Here is a 16,999-nt window from a genome sequence, read left to right as displayed (position 1 = left end):
TCTCATCAAATGCAGTCTATCTATATATCTCCTTCTGCAAGAACTGTGTTATGGGTGCGGTATCAGGTTACGCTAGCAGCAGTGATAAGCAAATGTAAAACAACCTACACAAGGGTGGCAACACAGGTTTTTATTCATGAACTGGTAAATCGATCAGTAGGCAATTTCAACTGTCAAATTTCAAATTTCAACTAGACACTAATTATATCAATCATTTGATTTAGCACAGACGACAGTTAAAGTCAGTCACTTACATATTAATTTTGAGAGAGTGATTGTTCATTTTGAGAGACTGATTGACTGGTCTGTGTTAAATAGACACTAAGAAGTCTGTTCTGAAGACCATTGCTGCCATGGACCTGGAGAAGATCAACATGGACCTGGTGGAGAGTCTGCTGGAGTGGATTGTGAGTGGAGAACATGACTACCCCCCAGGTGAGCGAGAGACCCACCAGGGGGCGCTGTCACACAGGCAGGAGCAGGTGACGGATGATGCTGCGCTTGCGCAGAAGGCAGTCATGTGACCCTGTTCCTCCTATCGGCAGGCGCGGTGCTTGTGTTCATGCCCGGATTGGCTGAGATTAAGATGCTGTATGAGCAGCTGCAGTCAAACAGGATGTTCAACAACAGGAAGTGCAAACGGTGAGGAAAGCGTTTCCCTGGTACCATTGTGGGTGTGCTGGGTTTCCGTGGTAACGGCTGTCGGCCGTTGCATTGGTGTTATTGCTTGAATGTAAAGCTTGAGTGGGGAAGCCTATAGTAGTGGCTAAGTTGCTTGACTCGGACATTACATTACATTACATTAATGGCATTTGGCAGATGTTCTTATCCAGAGCGACGTACAACAAAGTGCATACCCATAACCAGGGATAAGTGCGCTGAAAGACCCTAGAGGGAAGTACAATTTCAACTGCTACCTGTACAACAACGATAAGGACCAGGGCCTATTTGAATTATTATTATTATTTTTTTTTATTATTATTTTTTTAACAAACAAATAAACAAACAACAAAGCAAAAGTGACCAAACTTAACTAGCCAAACACTGCTTACCTAGCCAAACTAAAAATACCGATACAGAAAAAAGTAAATCACAGAAAGACAACAATTAAGGTTCACAGGGGGGAGGTAGGGAGGGACGGGGAGAGGTGCTGCTTGAAGAGGTGCGTCTTCAGTTTGCGCTTGAAGGTGGGGAGAGATTGTAGGTTGGTGGGAGAGCAGGAGTTGAGAAACATCAACTGTGAGTCTGTGAGGGGGGAAAAAGTGGAAAAGGAAGGGATGGGCCTAGAGGGGGGGAAGGGCACAGTGAGGGGGGCGGTGGTTGTAAAGGATCTGCGGATGACTGACCTTCTCATCGAAGAAATCAGCAAAGTCATCAGCAGCAAAGGAGGACTGAGGAGGAGGAGGCGGTGCATTGAGGAGAGAGGAGAAAATAGGGAACAGTTTCCGGGGGTTAGAAGTGGAGTTCTGAGAGAAGGAGGATGAGAGGGCAGCGGGAGTGGCGGTGTTGTCAGGTGTGATCCAGGTCTCAGTTAGGGCAAGGAATTGTAGGGACTGGAGGGAGGCATATGCGGGGATGAAGTCAGCCTTCCGAGTGGCAGACTGGCAGTTCCATAGTCCCCTTGTGACCGCAAAGTCCTCACGGGGTCAGCGGGGGGTAGCTGAGGTTGGAGGGGTTCCGACGTCGTGGAGGCCCCACGTCTCAGGGGGTGTCTTCGAGGGAGGGAGCAAACTGGGATGGGGTGAAACATAACATAACAAACTGGGACGGAGCCTGGGGCCGAGAAGGTTGGTGGTTCAAGCCTCAGTGTAAGCACATTATTCCAGGGGGGATTGGGCCCTGCTTATTCTAATCAACAAAGTCACTTTGGATAGAAGCGTCATCTAAATAACTGCAATGTAATGTGTGGCATGTGTGTGGGGCAGGTGTGTGGTGTTGCCCCTGCACTCCTCTCTGACCAATGAGGAGCAGCAGGCGGTGTTCCAGCGACCACCCGAAGGTGTCACCAAGATCATCATCTCCACCAACATCGCCGAGACCTCGGTCACCATCGACGACGTCGTCTACGTGGTGGACTCCGGAAAGATGAAGGAGAAAAGGTCACACACACTCACACTCACACACACTCACTCACACACACTGTCACACACACACACCCACACACTCACACACTCTCACTCACACACACACACACACACACACACACACTCACACACTCTCACACACACACACACTCACACTCACACACACACACTCACACACTCTCACACACACACACACTCACACTCACACAGACACTCAGACACACACACACACACACACTGCCCCCCACCACACACACACACACGCACACACACTTTCTCTCACACACACACACTCACACTCACACGCACTCACACGCACACGCACACACACACACTCACACTCACAGACACACACACACTCACACTCACAGACACACACTCACACACACTCACACACACACCCACCCACACACACCCACACACACCCACACACACGCACACACACCCACACACACGCACACACACCCACACACACGCACACACACCCACACACACGCACACACACCCACACACACGCACACACTCACACTCACAGACACACACACACTCACACACACACACACACACACTCACACACACACACACACACTCACACTCACACACACACACACTCTCTCACACACACACTCTCTCACACACACACACTCACACACACTCACACGCACACAGACACACGCGCACACACGCGCACACACATGCACACACACACACACCCACACACACTCATGCACACACACGCACACACACACTCACACTCACAGACACACACACACACACACACTCACACACACACCCACACACACCCACACACACCCACACTCACACACACACACTCACACACACCTACACACACTCACACACACTCACACACACTCACACACACTCACACACCCACACACACCCACACACACTCACACACACTCACACACACACACACACACACACACACACACTCTCACACACACACACACTCTCACACACACACACTCGCACACACTCACACACACTCGCACACACTCACACACACTCATGCACACACACACACACACACACTCACACACACCCACACACACTCACACACACACACACACACTCGCACACACTCACATACACTCACACACACACCCACACACACTCACTCACACACACACACACACACTCTGACCCCCTGCACCCCCCTGCAGGTACGATGCGGCGAAGAGCATGGAGAGTCTGGAGGACTCGTGGGTTTCACGGGCGAACGCTCTGCAGCGGAGGGGCCGGGCCGGACGAGTGGCCTCGGGCGTCTGCTTCCACCTCTTCACCAGCCACTGCTTCTCTCACCTGCTCCCCGAGCAGCAGCTGCCTGAGATCCAGAGAGTCCCCCTGGAGCAGCTCTGCCTCAGGTCAGACCCTACCCTGCTCCCTACAGCCATTGCCCTGCTCCCTACAGCCCTAACCCTGCTCCCTACAGCCCTAACCCTGCTCCCTACAGCCCTAACCCTGCTCCCTACAGCCATTGCCCTGCTCCCTACAGCCCTAACCCTGCTCCCTACAGCCCTAACCCTGCTCCCTGCAGCCCTAACCTGCTCCCTACAGCCCTAACCCTGCTCCCTACAGCCCTAACCCTGCTCCCTACAGCCCTAACCCTGCTCCCTGCAGCCCTAACCCTGCTCCCTGCAGCCCTAACCCTGCTCCCTACAGCCCTAACCCTGCTCCCTGCAGCCCTAACCCTGCTCCCTACTGCCCTAAACCTGCTCCCTACAGCCTAACCATGCAGGCCTAACACTAACCCAAACTGTACATTTGGACTACCTACTTTTCCAGCTAGTCTATTACCTTGAGCCCATTTGGAATGCTGTAATAGATGTATACCTGACCGGCCAGCGGGTTCCTTGCCACTGTTTGAAGGTTTTTCTCCCCACTGGGATGTTTTTAGCTTGTGTGCTATTTGGGGTTCAAGCCGAGTGTTTGCCCCTTCCTTTTAGCTCTTCTCCAGCTCTGCAAAGCCTGTTTCTGCAGTGGCTCTCCTGCTCAGCTGGGTGCACGGGTAACCCGGCTCTCTCCTGTCGTGCAGGATAAAGATCCTGGATGTGTTTGCGGAGACGTCGCTGGCGTCGGTGTTCTCGCGGCTGGTCGAGCCCCCAGCCCCCCCCAGCGTGGAGGCAGCGGAGCAGCGGCTGCAGGACCTGGGGGCTCTGACGGCCGAGGAGAAGCTCACCCCCCTGGGGTACCACCTGGCCTGCCTGCCGGTGGACGTGCGCATCGGGAAGCTCATGCTGTTCGGGGCCATATTCCGCTGCCTGGACCCCGCCCTCACCATCGCTGCCAGCCTGGCCTTCAAGTCACCCTTCGTAAGGGTCGCCGTAGCAACAACTGCAAACCCAGGGGTCACCATAGCAACAACCGCAAATTCAGAGATTAGTGTGTAAAGGGCGGTGGGATCAGTTTCTCTTTAATCTCCTCTCTGCCCCCGGCCTTCCCAGGTCTCTCCGTGGGACAAGCGCGAAGAGGCCAATCTACGGAAACAGAGCTTCGCTCTGGCCAACAGCGATCACCTGGCCCTGCTGCAGGCCTACAAGGTGCGTCCTGGCCCAAAAACAGACATTACAGTGCACCTGTAGGCAGTGCTTGTCGCATACCTGCTGTGTGCAAAGCCAGGTACTGTCCTAAGCACTCTCTCTATACAGGGCTGGAGTGCTGCAGCCAGGCACGGAAACCAGGCTGGCTTCCGGTACTGCCGGGAGAACTTCCTGTCTGGACGTGGGCTCCTGGTGAGAATGTCGTGTTTGTTCTTAAGTCAGCAAGCTTATACAAAGCAAACTCATATTGAGTGATTGTCAGCGTTTTGATTGATGAGGTTGTTTTGGTCCCCAGGAGATCGCCAGTCTGAAGAGGCAGTTTGCCGAGCTGCTGTCGGACATCGGCTTTGTGAAGGAGGGCCTGAAGGCGCGCCTCATCGAGAGGCTGGGCTCCAGAGGGTCTGACGGCGTTCTGGAGGCCACAGGCCACGAGGTGAGCAGTCAGGAGCTGCTGCCCTAACCCTAAACCTGCTCCCTACAGCCTAGCCCTGCTCCCTACAGCCCTAGCCCTGCTCCCTACAACCCTACCCCTGCTCCCTACAGCCCTAACCATGCTCCCTACAGCCCTAAACCTGCTCCCTACAGCCCTAACTCTGCTCCCTACAGCCCTAACCATGCTCCCTACAGCCCTAACCCTGCTCCCTACAGCCTAGCCCTGCTCCCTACAGCCCTAGCCCTGCTCCCTACAGCCTAGCCCTGCTCCCTACAGCCTAGCCCTGCTCCCTACAGCCTAGCCCTGCTCCCTACAGCCCTAGCCCTGCTCCCTACAGCCTAGCCCTGCTCCCTACAGCCCTAGCCCTGCTCCCTACAGCCTAGCCCTGCTCCCTACAGCCCTAGCCCTGCTCCCTACAGCCTAGCCCTGCTCCCTACAGCCTAGCCCTGCTCCCTACAGCCTAGCCCTGCTCCCTACAGCCCTAGCCCTGCTCCCTACAGCCTAGCCCTGCTCCCTACAGCCCTAGCCCTGCTCCCTACAGCCTAGCCCTGCTCCCTACAGCCCTAGCCCTGCTCCCTACAGCCCTAACCCTGCTCCCTACAGCCCTACCCCTGCTCCCTACAGCCCTAACCCTGCTCCCTACAGCCCTAACCGTGCTCCCTACAGCCTAGCCCTGCTCCCTACAGCCTAACCCCTGCTCCCTACAGCCCTAACTCTGCTCCCTACCACCCTAACTCTGCTCCCTATGGCCTAACTTTACTCCCTACAGCCCTAGCCCTGCTCCCTACAACCCTACCCCTGCTCCCTACAGCCCTACCCCTGCTCCCTACAGCCCTAACCCTGCTCCGTACAGCCCTAACCCTGCTCCGTACAGCCTAACCCTGCTCCGTACAGCCTAACCCTGCTCCCTACGGCCCTAACCCTGCTCCCTACGGCCCTAACCCTGCTCCCTACAGCCTAACCCTGCTCCCTACAGCCTAACCCTGCTCCCTACAGCCCTAACCCTGCTCCGTACAGCCTAACCCTGCTCCGTACAGCCTAACCCTGCTCCGTACAGCCTAACCCTGCTCCGTACAGCCTAACCCTGCTCCGTACAGCCTAACCCTGCTCCCTACTGCCCTAAACCTGCTCCCTACTGCCCTAACCCTGCTCCCTACAGCCTAACCCTGCTCCCTACAGCCCTACCCCTGCTCCCTACGGCCCTAACCCTGACCTAGCCCCAGTTCCCATACAGCCAGTCAGATGGGCTTCTGAGCAGCTGGTTGTGTTGGAGTTTAGCCACCATCAGGTGTTTCACTCCTCTTTCCACTCCCAGGCCAATCTGAACTCAGACAACACCAGGCTGATGTCGGCCATGTTGTGTGCTGCCCTCTATCCCAACGTCGTCCAGGTGAGTCACCAGCATCCTGCTCAGCTCCTGTATGCAAATACCAGAATTTAGCCAACTGCAATGCTAGCATATTAGCTTAAGCCCCACTCAAAGAATCGTACCAGTACCATGGATGCTAAAGCCAATTTTCTAAAATTCCTGCCAAAAATCTGTAATAAATGGGCTTTAATATCCAAATTCCTGGTGCGGTTAGATTGGTGTGGCTGAGGTGTAGGTGGTTTATGGATGTGGTAGTGTTGGGTTTATGGGTGTGGTAGTGTTGGGTTAATGGGTGTGGTAGTGTTGGGTTTATGGGTGTGGTAGTGTTGGGTTAATGGGTGTGGTAGTGTTGGGTTTATGGGTGTGGTAGTGTTGGGTTTATGGGTGTGGTAGTGTTGGGTTTATGGGTGTGGTAGTGTTGGGTTAATGGCTGTGATTGTGCTGCAGGTTCGCTCCCCCCAGGGGAAGTATAAGCAGACCAGTAAGGGGGCGGTGAAGATGCAGCCCAAGGCTGAGGAGCTGCGCTTCATGACCAAGAGCGACGGCTGTGTGCACGTGCACCCGTCCTCCGTCAACTACGCGGTGAGCCACGCCCCCTCTGCTTAGCCACGCCCCCTCTGCTTAGCCACTTCCTCTTAGTCCCTCCCCCACAGCGTGCAGCCCCGCCTCCACAGTGCTCACACCAGACTGCAGCTGTAAAAGTTCAGCTGTGCAGATGGACAGGAGTTATGTTAGTAAAGTATAAGTTATGCAGGCTCCTATAAGCTGGAAAACACTGTATGTGAGGTTTGCTGTGTGTGGCATGTGGGTCACTGAGTGGAGCTGGGTCAGTGCGCTCACGGGGGTGACATAGTGCGCTCACGGGGGTGACAGTGCGCTCACGGGGGCGACATAGTGCGCTCACAGGGGTGACATAGTGCGCTCACGGGGGTGACATAGTGCGCTCACGGGGGCGACATAGTGCGCTCACAGGGGCGACATAGTGCGCTCACGGGGGTGACATAGTGCGCTCACGGGGGTGACATAGTGCGCTCACGGGGGTGACATAGTGCGCTCACGGGGGCGACATAGTGCGCTCACGGGGGCGACATAGTGCGCTCACGGGGGCGACATAGTGCGCTCACGGGGGCGACATAGTGCGCTCACGGGGGCGACATAGTGCGCTCACGGGGGCGACATAGTGCGCTCACGGGGGCGACATAGTGCGCTCACGGGGGCGACATAGGGCGCTCACGGGGGCGACATAGTGCGCTCACGGGGGCGACATGGCTCAGGCAGTAAGAGCAGTCGTCTGGCAGTCGGAGGGTTGCCGGTTCATTCCCCCGCCCGGGCTGTGTCCCTGAGCAAGACACCTAACCCCCATTTGCTCCTTGACGAGCTGGTCGGTGCCTTGCATGGCAGCCAGTCGCCGCTGGTGTGTGAATGTGTGTATGAATGGGTGAATGAGAAGCATCAATTGTACAGCGCTTTGGATAAAGGCGCTATATAAATGCCAACCATTTACCATTTACGGTGTGCTGCTGCAGGTGAGGCACTACGACAGCCCATACCTGGTGTACCACGAGAAGGTGAAGACAAGCCGGGTGTTCATCCGGGACTGCAGCATGGTGTCGGTGTACCCCCTGGTGCTGTTTGGGGGCGGGCAGGTCAGCGTGGAGCTGCACAAGGGGGACTTCATCGTGTCCCTGGATGACGGCTGGATCCGCTTCGCTGCGGCGTCCCACCAGGTGAGCGCAGACTGGAGGGAAAAAGTGGTGGGTGTGTGCGGGGGTGAGTAGGGGGTTGATTGAAGGCTTGCTGTGTCTGCTGCAGGTTGGGGGGTGAGTGGGGGTTGATTGATTGGTCTGTGCTGCAGGTGGGGGGGTGAGTGGGGGTTGATTGAAGGGTTGTGGTCTGTGCTGCAGGTTGGGGGGTGAGTGGGGGTTGATTGAAGGGTTGTGGTCTGTGCTGCAGGTTGGGGGGTGAGTGGGGGTTGATTGATTGGTCTGTGCTGCAGGTGGGGGGTTGAGTGGGGGTTGATTGAAGGGTTGCTGTGTCTGCTGCAGGTTGGGGGGTGAGTGGGGGTTGATTGAAGGGTTGTGGTCTGTGCTGCAGGTTGGGGGGTGAGTGGGGGTTGATTGATTGGTCTGTGCTGCAGGTTGGGGGGTGAGTGGGGGTTGATTGGAGGGTTGTGGTCTGTGCTGCAGGTGGCTGAGCTGCTCAGGGAGCTTCGCTGGGAGCTGGACCAGCTGCTCGAGGACAAGATCCGGAGCCCCAGCATGGACCTGTGCACCTGCCCCCGCGGCTCCCGCATCATCCACACCATCGTCACTCTCATCTCCACACAGTGACATCCTCACCACCATCCTCACCACCATCCACACCACCATCCTCACCACCATCCTCACCATCATCCTCACCATCATCCACACCATCGTCACTCTCATCTCCACACAGTGACATCCTCACCACCATCCTCACCACCATCCTCACCACCATCCACACCACCATCCACACCACCATCCTCACCATCATCCACACCATCATCCACACCATCGTCACTCTCATCTCCACACAGTGACATCCTCACCACCATCCTCACCACCATCCACACCACCATCCTCACCATCATCCTCACCATCATCCACACCACCATCCACACCACCATCCACACCATCATCCTCACCATCATCCACACCATCATCCACACCATCATCCACACCATCATCCTCACCATCATCCTCACCATCATCCACACCATCATCCACACCACCATCCACACCACCATCCACACCACCATCCTCACCATCATCCACACGACCATCCACACCATCATCCACACCACCAGCCATTAACAGGGCGTTGCTGCAAAAGAGCATGCATGCTCAGTCAACTTACTCTGTATAAATGAATACTTTATACTTTCACTCCCCTGATATTAACAGCTACACAGTACAGCAAAGATCCACAGTGAAGGGGGAACCAAAAACAGCACACAGGGAGTGCCGGAGTGCCGCTAAGACCAGCGCACCAACATTACATTACATTACATTATTACAGTACAAGGCATTTAGCAGACGCTCTTACACGTACAATGCCTTGTAATGTAATGTAGCTCCATGACCACTACTGGGGCTACTCTTGGTGGTGCGGGCAGAAAAGGGTTCTTTTTAAAAATAAAACTGAATGGTTAAAGTTACGCAAAATGCCATATTTAATGAGGCTTTACATGCTTTTCCCCTCATTGTCTTGTCTAGCACTGAAAACTGACCTGAAGTTGTGTGATGCCACACATCATTTTGAAAGGCATTTGAATCCACATTGGATTTTCTTAATGAAGCAAGTGTGCATGGCTCATTGGGGGTTTTATATGAACTGAGCAAACTCATCCATGAGGCTGTGGGTCTTAGAGATCCATGACAGGTTGAGGAAGAAGATAATGTCAAATATTATTCCACTTGTGTGGTTGTTTTGGCATCTGCATAAGGAATGTTGAAATGAATCATGGAAATTAAATTCAAAGGGCTATCAAAATATGTTTTGGTCTGATGTTGCCAAAGGGTATTTAAATGTATATTTGAAGACAAGACTAACGTGTTCTGTGTAGGACTGTGATCAATAAACTGCTGCCTGAAATGAAACATGGGATTGCCTAGATTTCGTTTTTGCACCAAAAGGTGGTAGGCCTTTTAAAATTCTGGTTCAAACCAGAATGTCCACTGTCCACTGCAGTAACGAGGACATTGCACCGACTCAATCCAATTTGGTGGCTGTTTTGACATAACCAAATGAAATGAAGGTTTATAAGTCAAACTATCTCTGCGTCCCTCAAATGTTATATTAAATAGTTTTTTTTATACATGAAATGGGCTGGCCTTACCATCCTTATTGTGCGTACCAAACAGGATGTTTTTTTAAAAAGGTTCTAGTATTAATACTGTTTCTGTGATAATACTTATTCGAGTGAAAATCTTGATTCTATGGTAATGCTCATGTCTAAATGCACAAATGAAGCCACTTCCACTGGGTCAACGGACAGACCTGCTCACATCCAGCCTCACTGGCAGTTTGTAGTTTACAATTGGGCAAGTTGAGAAAAAACATGTTGATTTCAAACCTATTGTTATGATTGCAGTATTCAGTGTTATGGTTGCAGTATTCAGTCGACCTGGAGGAGAAGTCACAAACTAGAGCCGCATGTTCAAGCATAATTTAATTTACTGCCTTTTATTTGTGTCTCTATCTGAAGACAAAGGACTGGTAGATGATCCCTGCAGGTCGGCCAGGTATAGCCTCGTTAGCCTCGTTATACCAGACCACAGGATCCGCCTGATGCTCATTCTCTCAGTCAGGTGAGGGCGTACATTAGCCTCAATGTCCTGCTCGTTAGGAGGGACTGAGTAGATGTACTTGCCGGTGTTGAGTGGAATGAACAAAAATGTCTATGGGTAACTTTGAGCTGGTCATTAAAACGTTTCTATACAGATACATTATACATTACATCCATTACGTATACAGATGCATGCACAGGCCAATCAAAACTGCAGTCTGAAGCTGAAGCAGGTGGTGTAGCTGTAGGTCTCAGAGCTGAAGCTGAAGCAGGTGGTGTGGCTGTAGGTCTCAGATCTGAAGCTGAAGAAGGTGGTGTGGCTGTAGGTCTCAGAGCTGAAGCTGAAGCAGGTGGTGTGGCTGTAGGTCTCAGATCTGAAGCTGAAGCAGGTGGTGTGGCTGTAGGTCTCAGATCTGAAGCTGAAGCAGGTGGTGTGGCTGTAGGTCTCAGATCTGAAGCTGAAGCAGGTGGTGTGGCTGTAGGTCTCAGATCTGAAGCTGAAGCAGGTGGTGTGGCTGTAGGTCTCAGATCTGAAGCTGAAGCAGGTGGTGTGGCTGTAGGTCTCAGATCTGAAGCTGAAGCAGGTGGTGTGGCTGTAGGCCTCAGATGAAGCTGAAGCAGAAGCGGGTAGTGTGACTGTAGGTCTCTCCAGGCTTCAGTAGGGCGTTGGGGAAGTGGGGCTGGAAAGCGAGGTGAGGGTGAGTACAGCAGCTAAAATCCATTCTGGTCCAGGACCCTCCCCATAGGTTAGCCATTGCCACAGCTACAGGAAGCCTGAATAATACCAGGTTGTGCTCAATCCATAGAATCTCACAAAACCCAGTTAGTGGCCATTATGTCTGACATCTGAGCCCTTCAAGAAATCACATTACAGCATGACAAACTGCAGCTTGTTTAGGACCTGACAGGTTGTGGTATTCAGACACAGCTAAAGCGTACACTGATACACTGGATCGACTCTCATTGTATAAAAATTTTTTTGTGTTGACACAAATGCAATTTAACACTGAGGCAAATCTCTGATTCAACTCCATGATGCATTTTCTTTTTAAGGCCTGTGGGTGTGTGTATAGGTGTGTGAGAGAGAGAGGTACAGGTGTGTGTGTGTGTGTGTGTGAGAGAGGTACAGGTTGTGTGTGTGTGTGTGTGAGAGAGGTACGTGTGTGTGTGTGTGTGTGTGTGTGTGTGTGAGAGGTACAGGTGTGTGTGTGTGTGTGTGTGTGAGAGAGGTACAGGTGTGTGTGTGTGTGTGTGTGAGAGAGGTACAGGTGTGTGTGTGTGTGTGTGTGTGTGTGTGTGAGAGAGGTACAGGTGTGTGTGTGTGTGTGTGTGTGTGTGTGTGTGTGTGTGTGTGTGTGTGTGTGTGAGAGAGGTACAGGTGTGTGTGTGTGTGTGTGTGTGTGTGTGTGTGTGTGTGTGTGTGTGTGTGTGTGTGTACCTGGTTGACCGCGTCAGGCCAGTTCTGTGTCTCCAGGCAGAGGGCGCTGTGTTTGGGGTAGGTGGCCCCGCCCTTCCCACGCAGGCTTCCGTCCAGGAAGTTGGCAGTGTAGAACTGCACCCCAGGCTGTGAGGAGCTCACCTCCAAAACCCGGCCACTCTGTGCGTGGTACACCCTGCAGAGGGAGGGGTCAGAGTGGGAGGAGTCACTGCATAATGAGGTGTGGGTTGGTGTGGGAGGAGCCACTGTAATTATTCTGTTTTTTGTAAGCATAATTAATCAAGGCAGGTACAGTTCTGCATAGAATTCAAATCCAATCTGCTTGAATACAGAGGCAAAACAAAAGATTCTGTCACTGTCCAAACCGTGATGTGCTGTGCTGTATATGTTTGTATGTACACACAGAGTAAATATCTGGTGGGTCTGACCTGGCGCAGGGCCGTTCCTGTGGGGGGGCCCCAGGAGAGGACAGGCAGAAGTTGTGGTCAAAACCTGGTCCTGGGACTTCCTCTAATCGCAGCCCAATCAGCACGGGCTTTCTGAGGTCAAAGGGCGTGCCTTCCACAGCCCTGACTTCCCCTGCAGAGGTGAGCACAGCTGCATAAGCCCCTCCCACTCTGCTGACTCCCCTGCCCCTTCAGGTATTTTGATGTATGACAGAGAGAGAGAAAGAATCTGACCTGTAGGAATCATGGTGTCATCCACAGGCAGGTAGGCATCTGCATTGATTGACACCTGGTGGTCATATATGTCTGGGGTCCCCTGTAATAGGACCATCAACACAATGAGCTCGGAACACATTGTTACATTATTACAGCTAAAACTGCCCATTCAATCTGGGCATGTTTAACAGGAGAGATGCTGAGGGGACAGGTGAAGGTGATGGGGCGGTTGGTTCTCACATGTCCAGCCAGGTTGAAGTAGGAGTGATTGGTGAGGTTGATAGGCGTGGCCTGGCTGGCGGTGGCCTGGTATTGGACGGTGAGGGTGTTTCCCAGCAGGCAGTAGGTGACGGAGGCACTTAGCTCCCCGGGGTAGCCCTCCTCCCCTGCCGGACTGATCAGAGACAGCCTCACACCATCCGCTGTGCCTTCACACTCCCACACGGCCTGCAGCCACAGAGCAGACATGCTTATAACCCTGTATGGGCAGCCTGTAGCATAGTGGCTAAGGTACATGACTGGGGCAGCCTGTAGCCCAGTGGCTATGGTACACGGCTGGGGCAGCCTGTAGCCCAGTGACTAAGGTACACAACTGGGGCGGCCTGTAGCCCAGTGGCTAAGGTACATGACTGGGGCAGCCTGTAGCCTAGTGGCTAAGGTACACGACTGGGGCGGCCTGTAGCCTAGTGGCTAAGGTACACGACTGGGGCGGCCTATAGTCTAGTGGCTAAGGTACATGACTGGAGCAGCCTGTAGCCTAGTGGCTAAGGTATATGACTGGGGCAGCCTATAGCCTAGTGGCTAAGGTACTTGCTGTTGGGCCCTAGAGCAAGGCCCTTAACCCCACATTGCTCCAGGGGGGGATTGGCCCCTGCTCAGTCCACTGTACATTTCTTTGGCATCAGCGTCAGCTAAATTACTGTAATGTAAGGTGTGGATCACTGTGATGTAGCTGTGACTCTAATTAATTCAAATGTACTCCTGTGGAGCGAAGCGGCCTACGGCTGGAATGAACTCCTTCTTGTAGTGCAGGTCCTGTTCAGAGGCTCAGTCTCATACAGGCTCATTCTGGGAGTGAATCTGATCACAGTGAGGCCGTTATTGCGAGGGTGTGACATCATCACCAGCAGCCACTTAGGTCTAACTGGCTGGGCTGAATTCTCTGCTGGTTTATTCTCAGTGTCAAATGTGCTTTGGCCCTCGTATCTTTAGTGTGGAAGCCCAGAGGGACGCGGTCATCAGCTTGCTGCTGCTGAACTACAGCCAGCAACGCTGCCAGAGAGAAACGGCTTTAAATAGCTATAAAAAGACAGGCTCTGTTCAGACACTGAGAAATTAAACACACAAGCAGCCTACCTCTAACCAACACACACACACACACACACACGCGTGCACACACAGTATCAAAGCTGCTTTTCAGTACAGCCCAGGTGCGCTGTATTGCTGATGACTAGTTATGCATTTCTCTCATATCCGTCATGTTACCTTGTCGAAGCCCTTCAGTCCCCCGTGGAGAGCATTCGGTGCGTTATTGACGGCCAGCTGATACTCCCTCCCATCGATGGCGAACCTCCCCCCAGCAATCCTATTGGCCACCCGCCCAACAACAGCTCCAAAGTATCTGGGATTTGTCAGATACCCTGAAGAAAAAATGGTAATGGTAATAAATGGCAAATGGTAAATGGCAGGCATTTATATAGCGCCTTTATCCAAAGCACTGTACAATTGATGCTTCTCCATTCACCCACCCATTCATACACACACTCTCACACCGACGGGGATTGGCTGCCATGCAAGGCCCCGACCAGCTCGTCAGGAGCATTTGGGGGTTAGGTGTCTTGCTCAGGGACACTTTGACACCGCCCGGGCAGGGGATCGAACCGGCAACCCTCCGACTGCCAGACGACTGCTCTTACTCCCTGAGCCAATGAGACGACTGCTCTTACTCCCTGAGCCATGTCACCACATAGTGGCTTCCTTCATGTTTAACAATAGTGACCCCTCCCATTATTTCTCATGCAGTTTCACTTGTTCTACAGTCATGTGGTCCATCATAGAAGACATGATGCGTAATTACTGTTCTGGCCCACCATCTAAAACAACAAAATATTTCTAAATCTACACTAAGCACAGTCATGGTGCAGACATTAGCCTACCCATCGGTTCAGTCATTTGAATCATGGCGATTCAAATATCCCTAAAACATCCCTGGATACCACATTAAATTATACATGACCGTAAGTGTTTTGGACAGTAGCTAGGCGACGTCTATACTAATGCCAGGTCTAACTGTAGACTATTATATTGACAAATGTAGGCTGCATGCGCAATAGTTTTGATTTGATGCCACAATTTGTCTGCACGTGAAGTAATGATTTAACTAGAAATTTCAATCGTGATTAATATCACGTCTACCACCACTTCACTTGTTCTTGCTTACAGGCTTTTGCTGATCTTGCATTTATTCATGCGACTGCGTGGTTTTTATATCAGCCTTAATCTATTTGAGGTTTATATTGTCCTCAATTATATCTTTTTAATACAATTCATATTAAGTTGAATGTTGTTAGCACACACACTGCGCTAAACCCTAAACTTACCTTCAAGGCTATCAAACCCCAGCACGATGTCGTCCATTTCCCCATTCTTGTCTTTGGTCTTCAAAGATGTTATAATGCAACCAAGTGATATTATTTCTACCGTGACGCTTTGCGACTTTAACTTCCATTTTTCCACATTTCCTTGTCCAGGTATTACGCCAAACTCTTCTTTTGATACCTCTGTCATTCTTATAAAATGTGCCTACTTTTCGCAAATTTGTCTTTTTAACCTGTTACTACGCGTGACCACAGAATGTGACCACACGACCACTACTCGTGACAAACGCGATTACCCTATCCCTAACCTATTCGCCTAAATCTGCACTCTACCTGCTTTAAAGTTTCCTTGCTCTTCAGATGAAGAGGAAATCTCCTTTTGCAACGAAGCTTCTTTCGCAAAGACAGTTTAACCTAAATTCTAAAACTGGGCTTATTAAATGCGACGACATGCGCATATATTGCTGATATGGTTAGCTGAATCGGCAATAACTTTCAATTTTGAATCTGTAAATACAGATGTTAAACTTTTAACTACATCATCAGAAAGCGACGGAATGTTTGGTAGCATATCCTCGCTGATCTGCATAGCTCAGTAGATCGGGGATTAACGTTTCCCCTGAAGCTCGCAAACTCTAGTGGTTACCGGAGATATCGCAGTTATTAAGCCTCTCCTACTGAAAAGGCGCTTTTCTCCTTTGTCGTCCATTTAAAACTATCAATTTACCCTGGCGAAATTATTCTATATTACATTTTATTATGTTAATGTCTTCGCACTGATCTGATTACTCTCCACGGACCAATGTTTCTGAGCCGCACATACAATTATTTTTCATTCCTGTTCACCCCTTCATGTTTATGTACCCAGTGCGCATGCCATGAGCCAAAAAGACACAGTCAAACATGGCAGGCTCCATGAACTGGCTTCATGCGCCATTGAGCAGCTCCCATAGGAACCCATGGAACAGGTAAGCAGTTCTTGCATAACTCGCCCACTCGCATTGTAGTTTGTATTGTTTAAATAAAACCAGCAAAATAAAAGCATTCTTAATGGGTTCTTACGCAATACATGACATTGCATTCTGTTTAACTGTAGTTCAGCTTTCATTTATAATTTAACATTTTGTCTAGTACAGGACTAGTTGTGTGCAGTTAATGTGAAATTAAATTACTAATTTAAACGGATAGTTTTTTTTTATTATAATTTTTTTAAGTTCACTTTTAAAGAGGGAAAATTGTTGTTTTTCCGGTAGTCACACAAACGCCTTTGCAGAGTGCTCTATAACGACCAAAGTACAGTCCCTTTCAAAGGGCTGATGTGTACATTCTGTGGGTGGGGGGGGGAGGGGGGGGTCTGCTGGTCATGAGATTACATTTCCCTCTACAGGGTCATATGCTTATGTGTGACTCTGTAAGATGAAATTTCCTGGACTCCAGCACATTCTGTTTTTGGCCCTGAAAAACTTGTTCCCACAGGATAATATCCCCAAACATACAGTACTGTACTGAGAATGCACTAGCAGTGCATTTGGGGTTATTGTCCTGT

General features: G+C 51.4%; 2 protein-coding genes across 2 annotated transcripts in view; one reads left to right on the top strand and one right to left on the bottom strand.

Annotated features, from left to right (window-relative positions):
- dhx57 (DEAH (Asp-Glu-Ala-Asp/His) box polypeptide 57) overlaps positions 1-10,067 on the top strand; it is a 17,696-nt gene extending 7,629 nt beyond the window's left edge. Inside the window, exons 11-22 of the mRNA XM_061227982.1 lie at positions 319-435; positions 546-642; positions 1,926-2,099; positions 3,269-3,469; positions 4,141-4,417; positions 4,550-4,645; positions 4,754-4,837; positions 4,941-5,078; positions 6,394-6,468; positions 6,895-7,029; positions 7,974-8,174; positions 8,634-10,067. Of these exons, the coding sequence (XP_061083966.1) occupies positions 319-435; positions 546-642; positions 1,926-2,099; positions 3,269-3,469; positions 4,141-4,417; positions 4,550-4,645; positions 4,754-4,837; positions 4,941-5,078; positions 6,394-6,468; positions 6,895-7,029; positions 7,974-8,174; positions 8,634-8,777 (1,739 nt within the window). The 3' untranslated portion in view covers positions 8,778-10,067. The remainder of the gene's footprint in view (positions 1-318; positions 436-545; positions 643-1,925; positions 2,100-3,268; positions 3,470-4,140; positions 4,418-4,549; positions 4,646-4,753; positions 4,838-4,940; positions 5,079-6,393; positions 6,469-6,894; positions 7,030-7,973; positions 8,175-8,633) is intronic.
- A 321-nt stretch (positions 10,068-10,388) lies between these two features.
- On the bottom strand, positions 10,389-16,045 carry galm (galactose mutarotase). Its single transcript, XM_061228393.1, has 7 exons — positions 15,457-16,045; positions 14,342-14,496; positions 13,097-13,303; positions 12,875-12,956; positions 12,623-12,773; positions 12,195-12,369; positions 10,389-11,436 (listed from the first exon to the last, which is right to left on the bottom strand). Exons 1-7 carry the CDS (start codon positions 15,641-15,643, stop codon positions 11,359-11,361), a joined length of 1,035 nt encoding a protein of 344 aa, XP_061084377.1. The 5' UTR covers positions 15,644-16,045; the 3' UTR covers positions 10,389-11,358.
- Positions 16,046-16,999: the final 954 nt, after the last annotated feature.

Source organism: Conger conger, chromosome 18 (genome assembly GCF_963514075.1).
Source record: "Conger conger chromosome 18, fConCon1.1, whole genome shotgun sequence".
In the NCBI taxonomy this organism is placed as follows: Eukaryota; Metazoa; Chordata; class Actinopteri; order Anguilliformes; family Congridae; genus Conger; species Conger conger.
The sequence above is the reverse complement of the archived record's forward strand: the minus strand, read 5'-3'. Positions and strand labels throughout refer to the sequence as shown.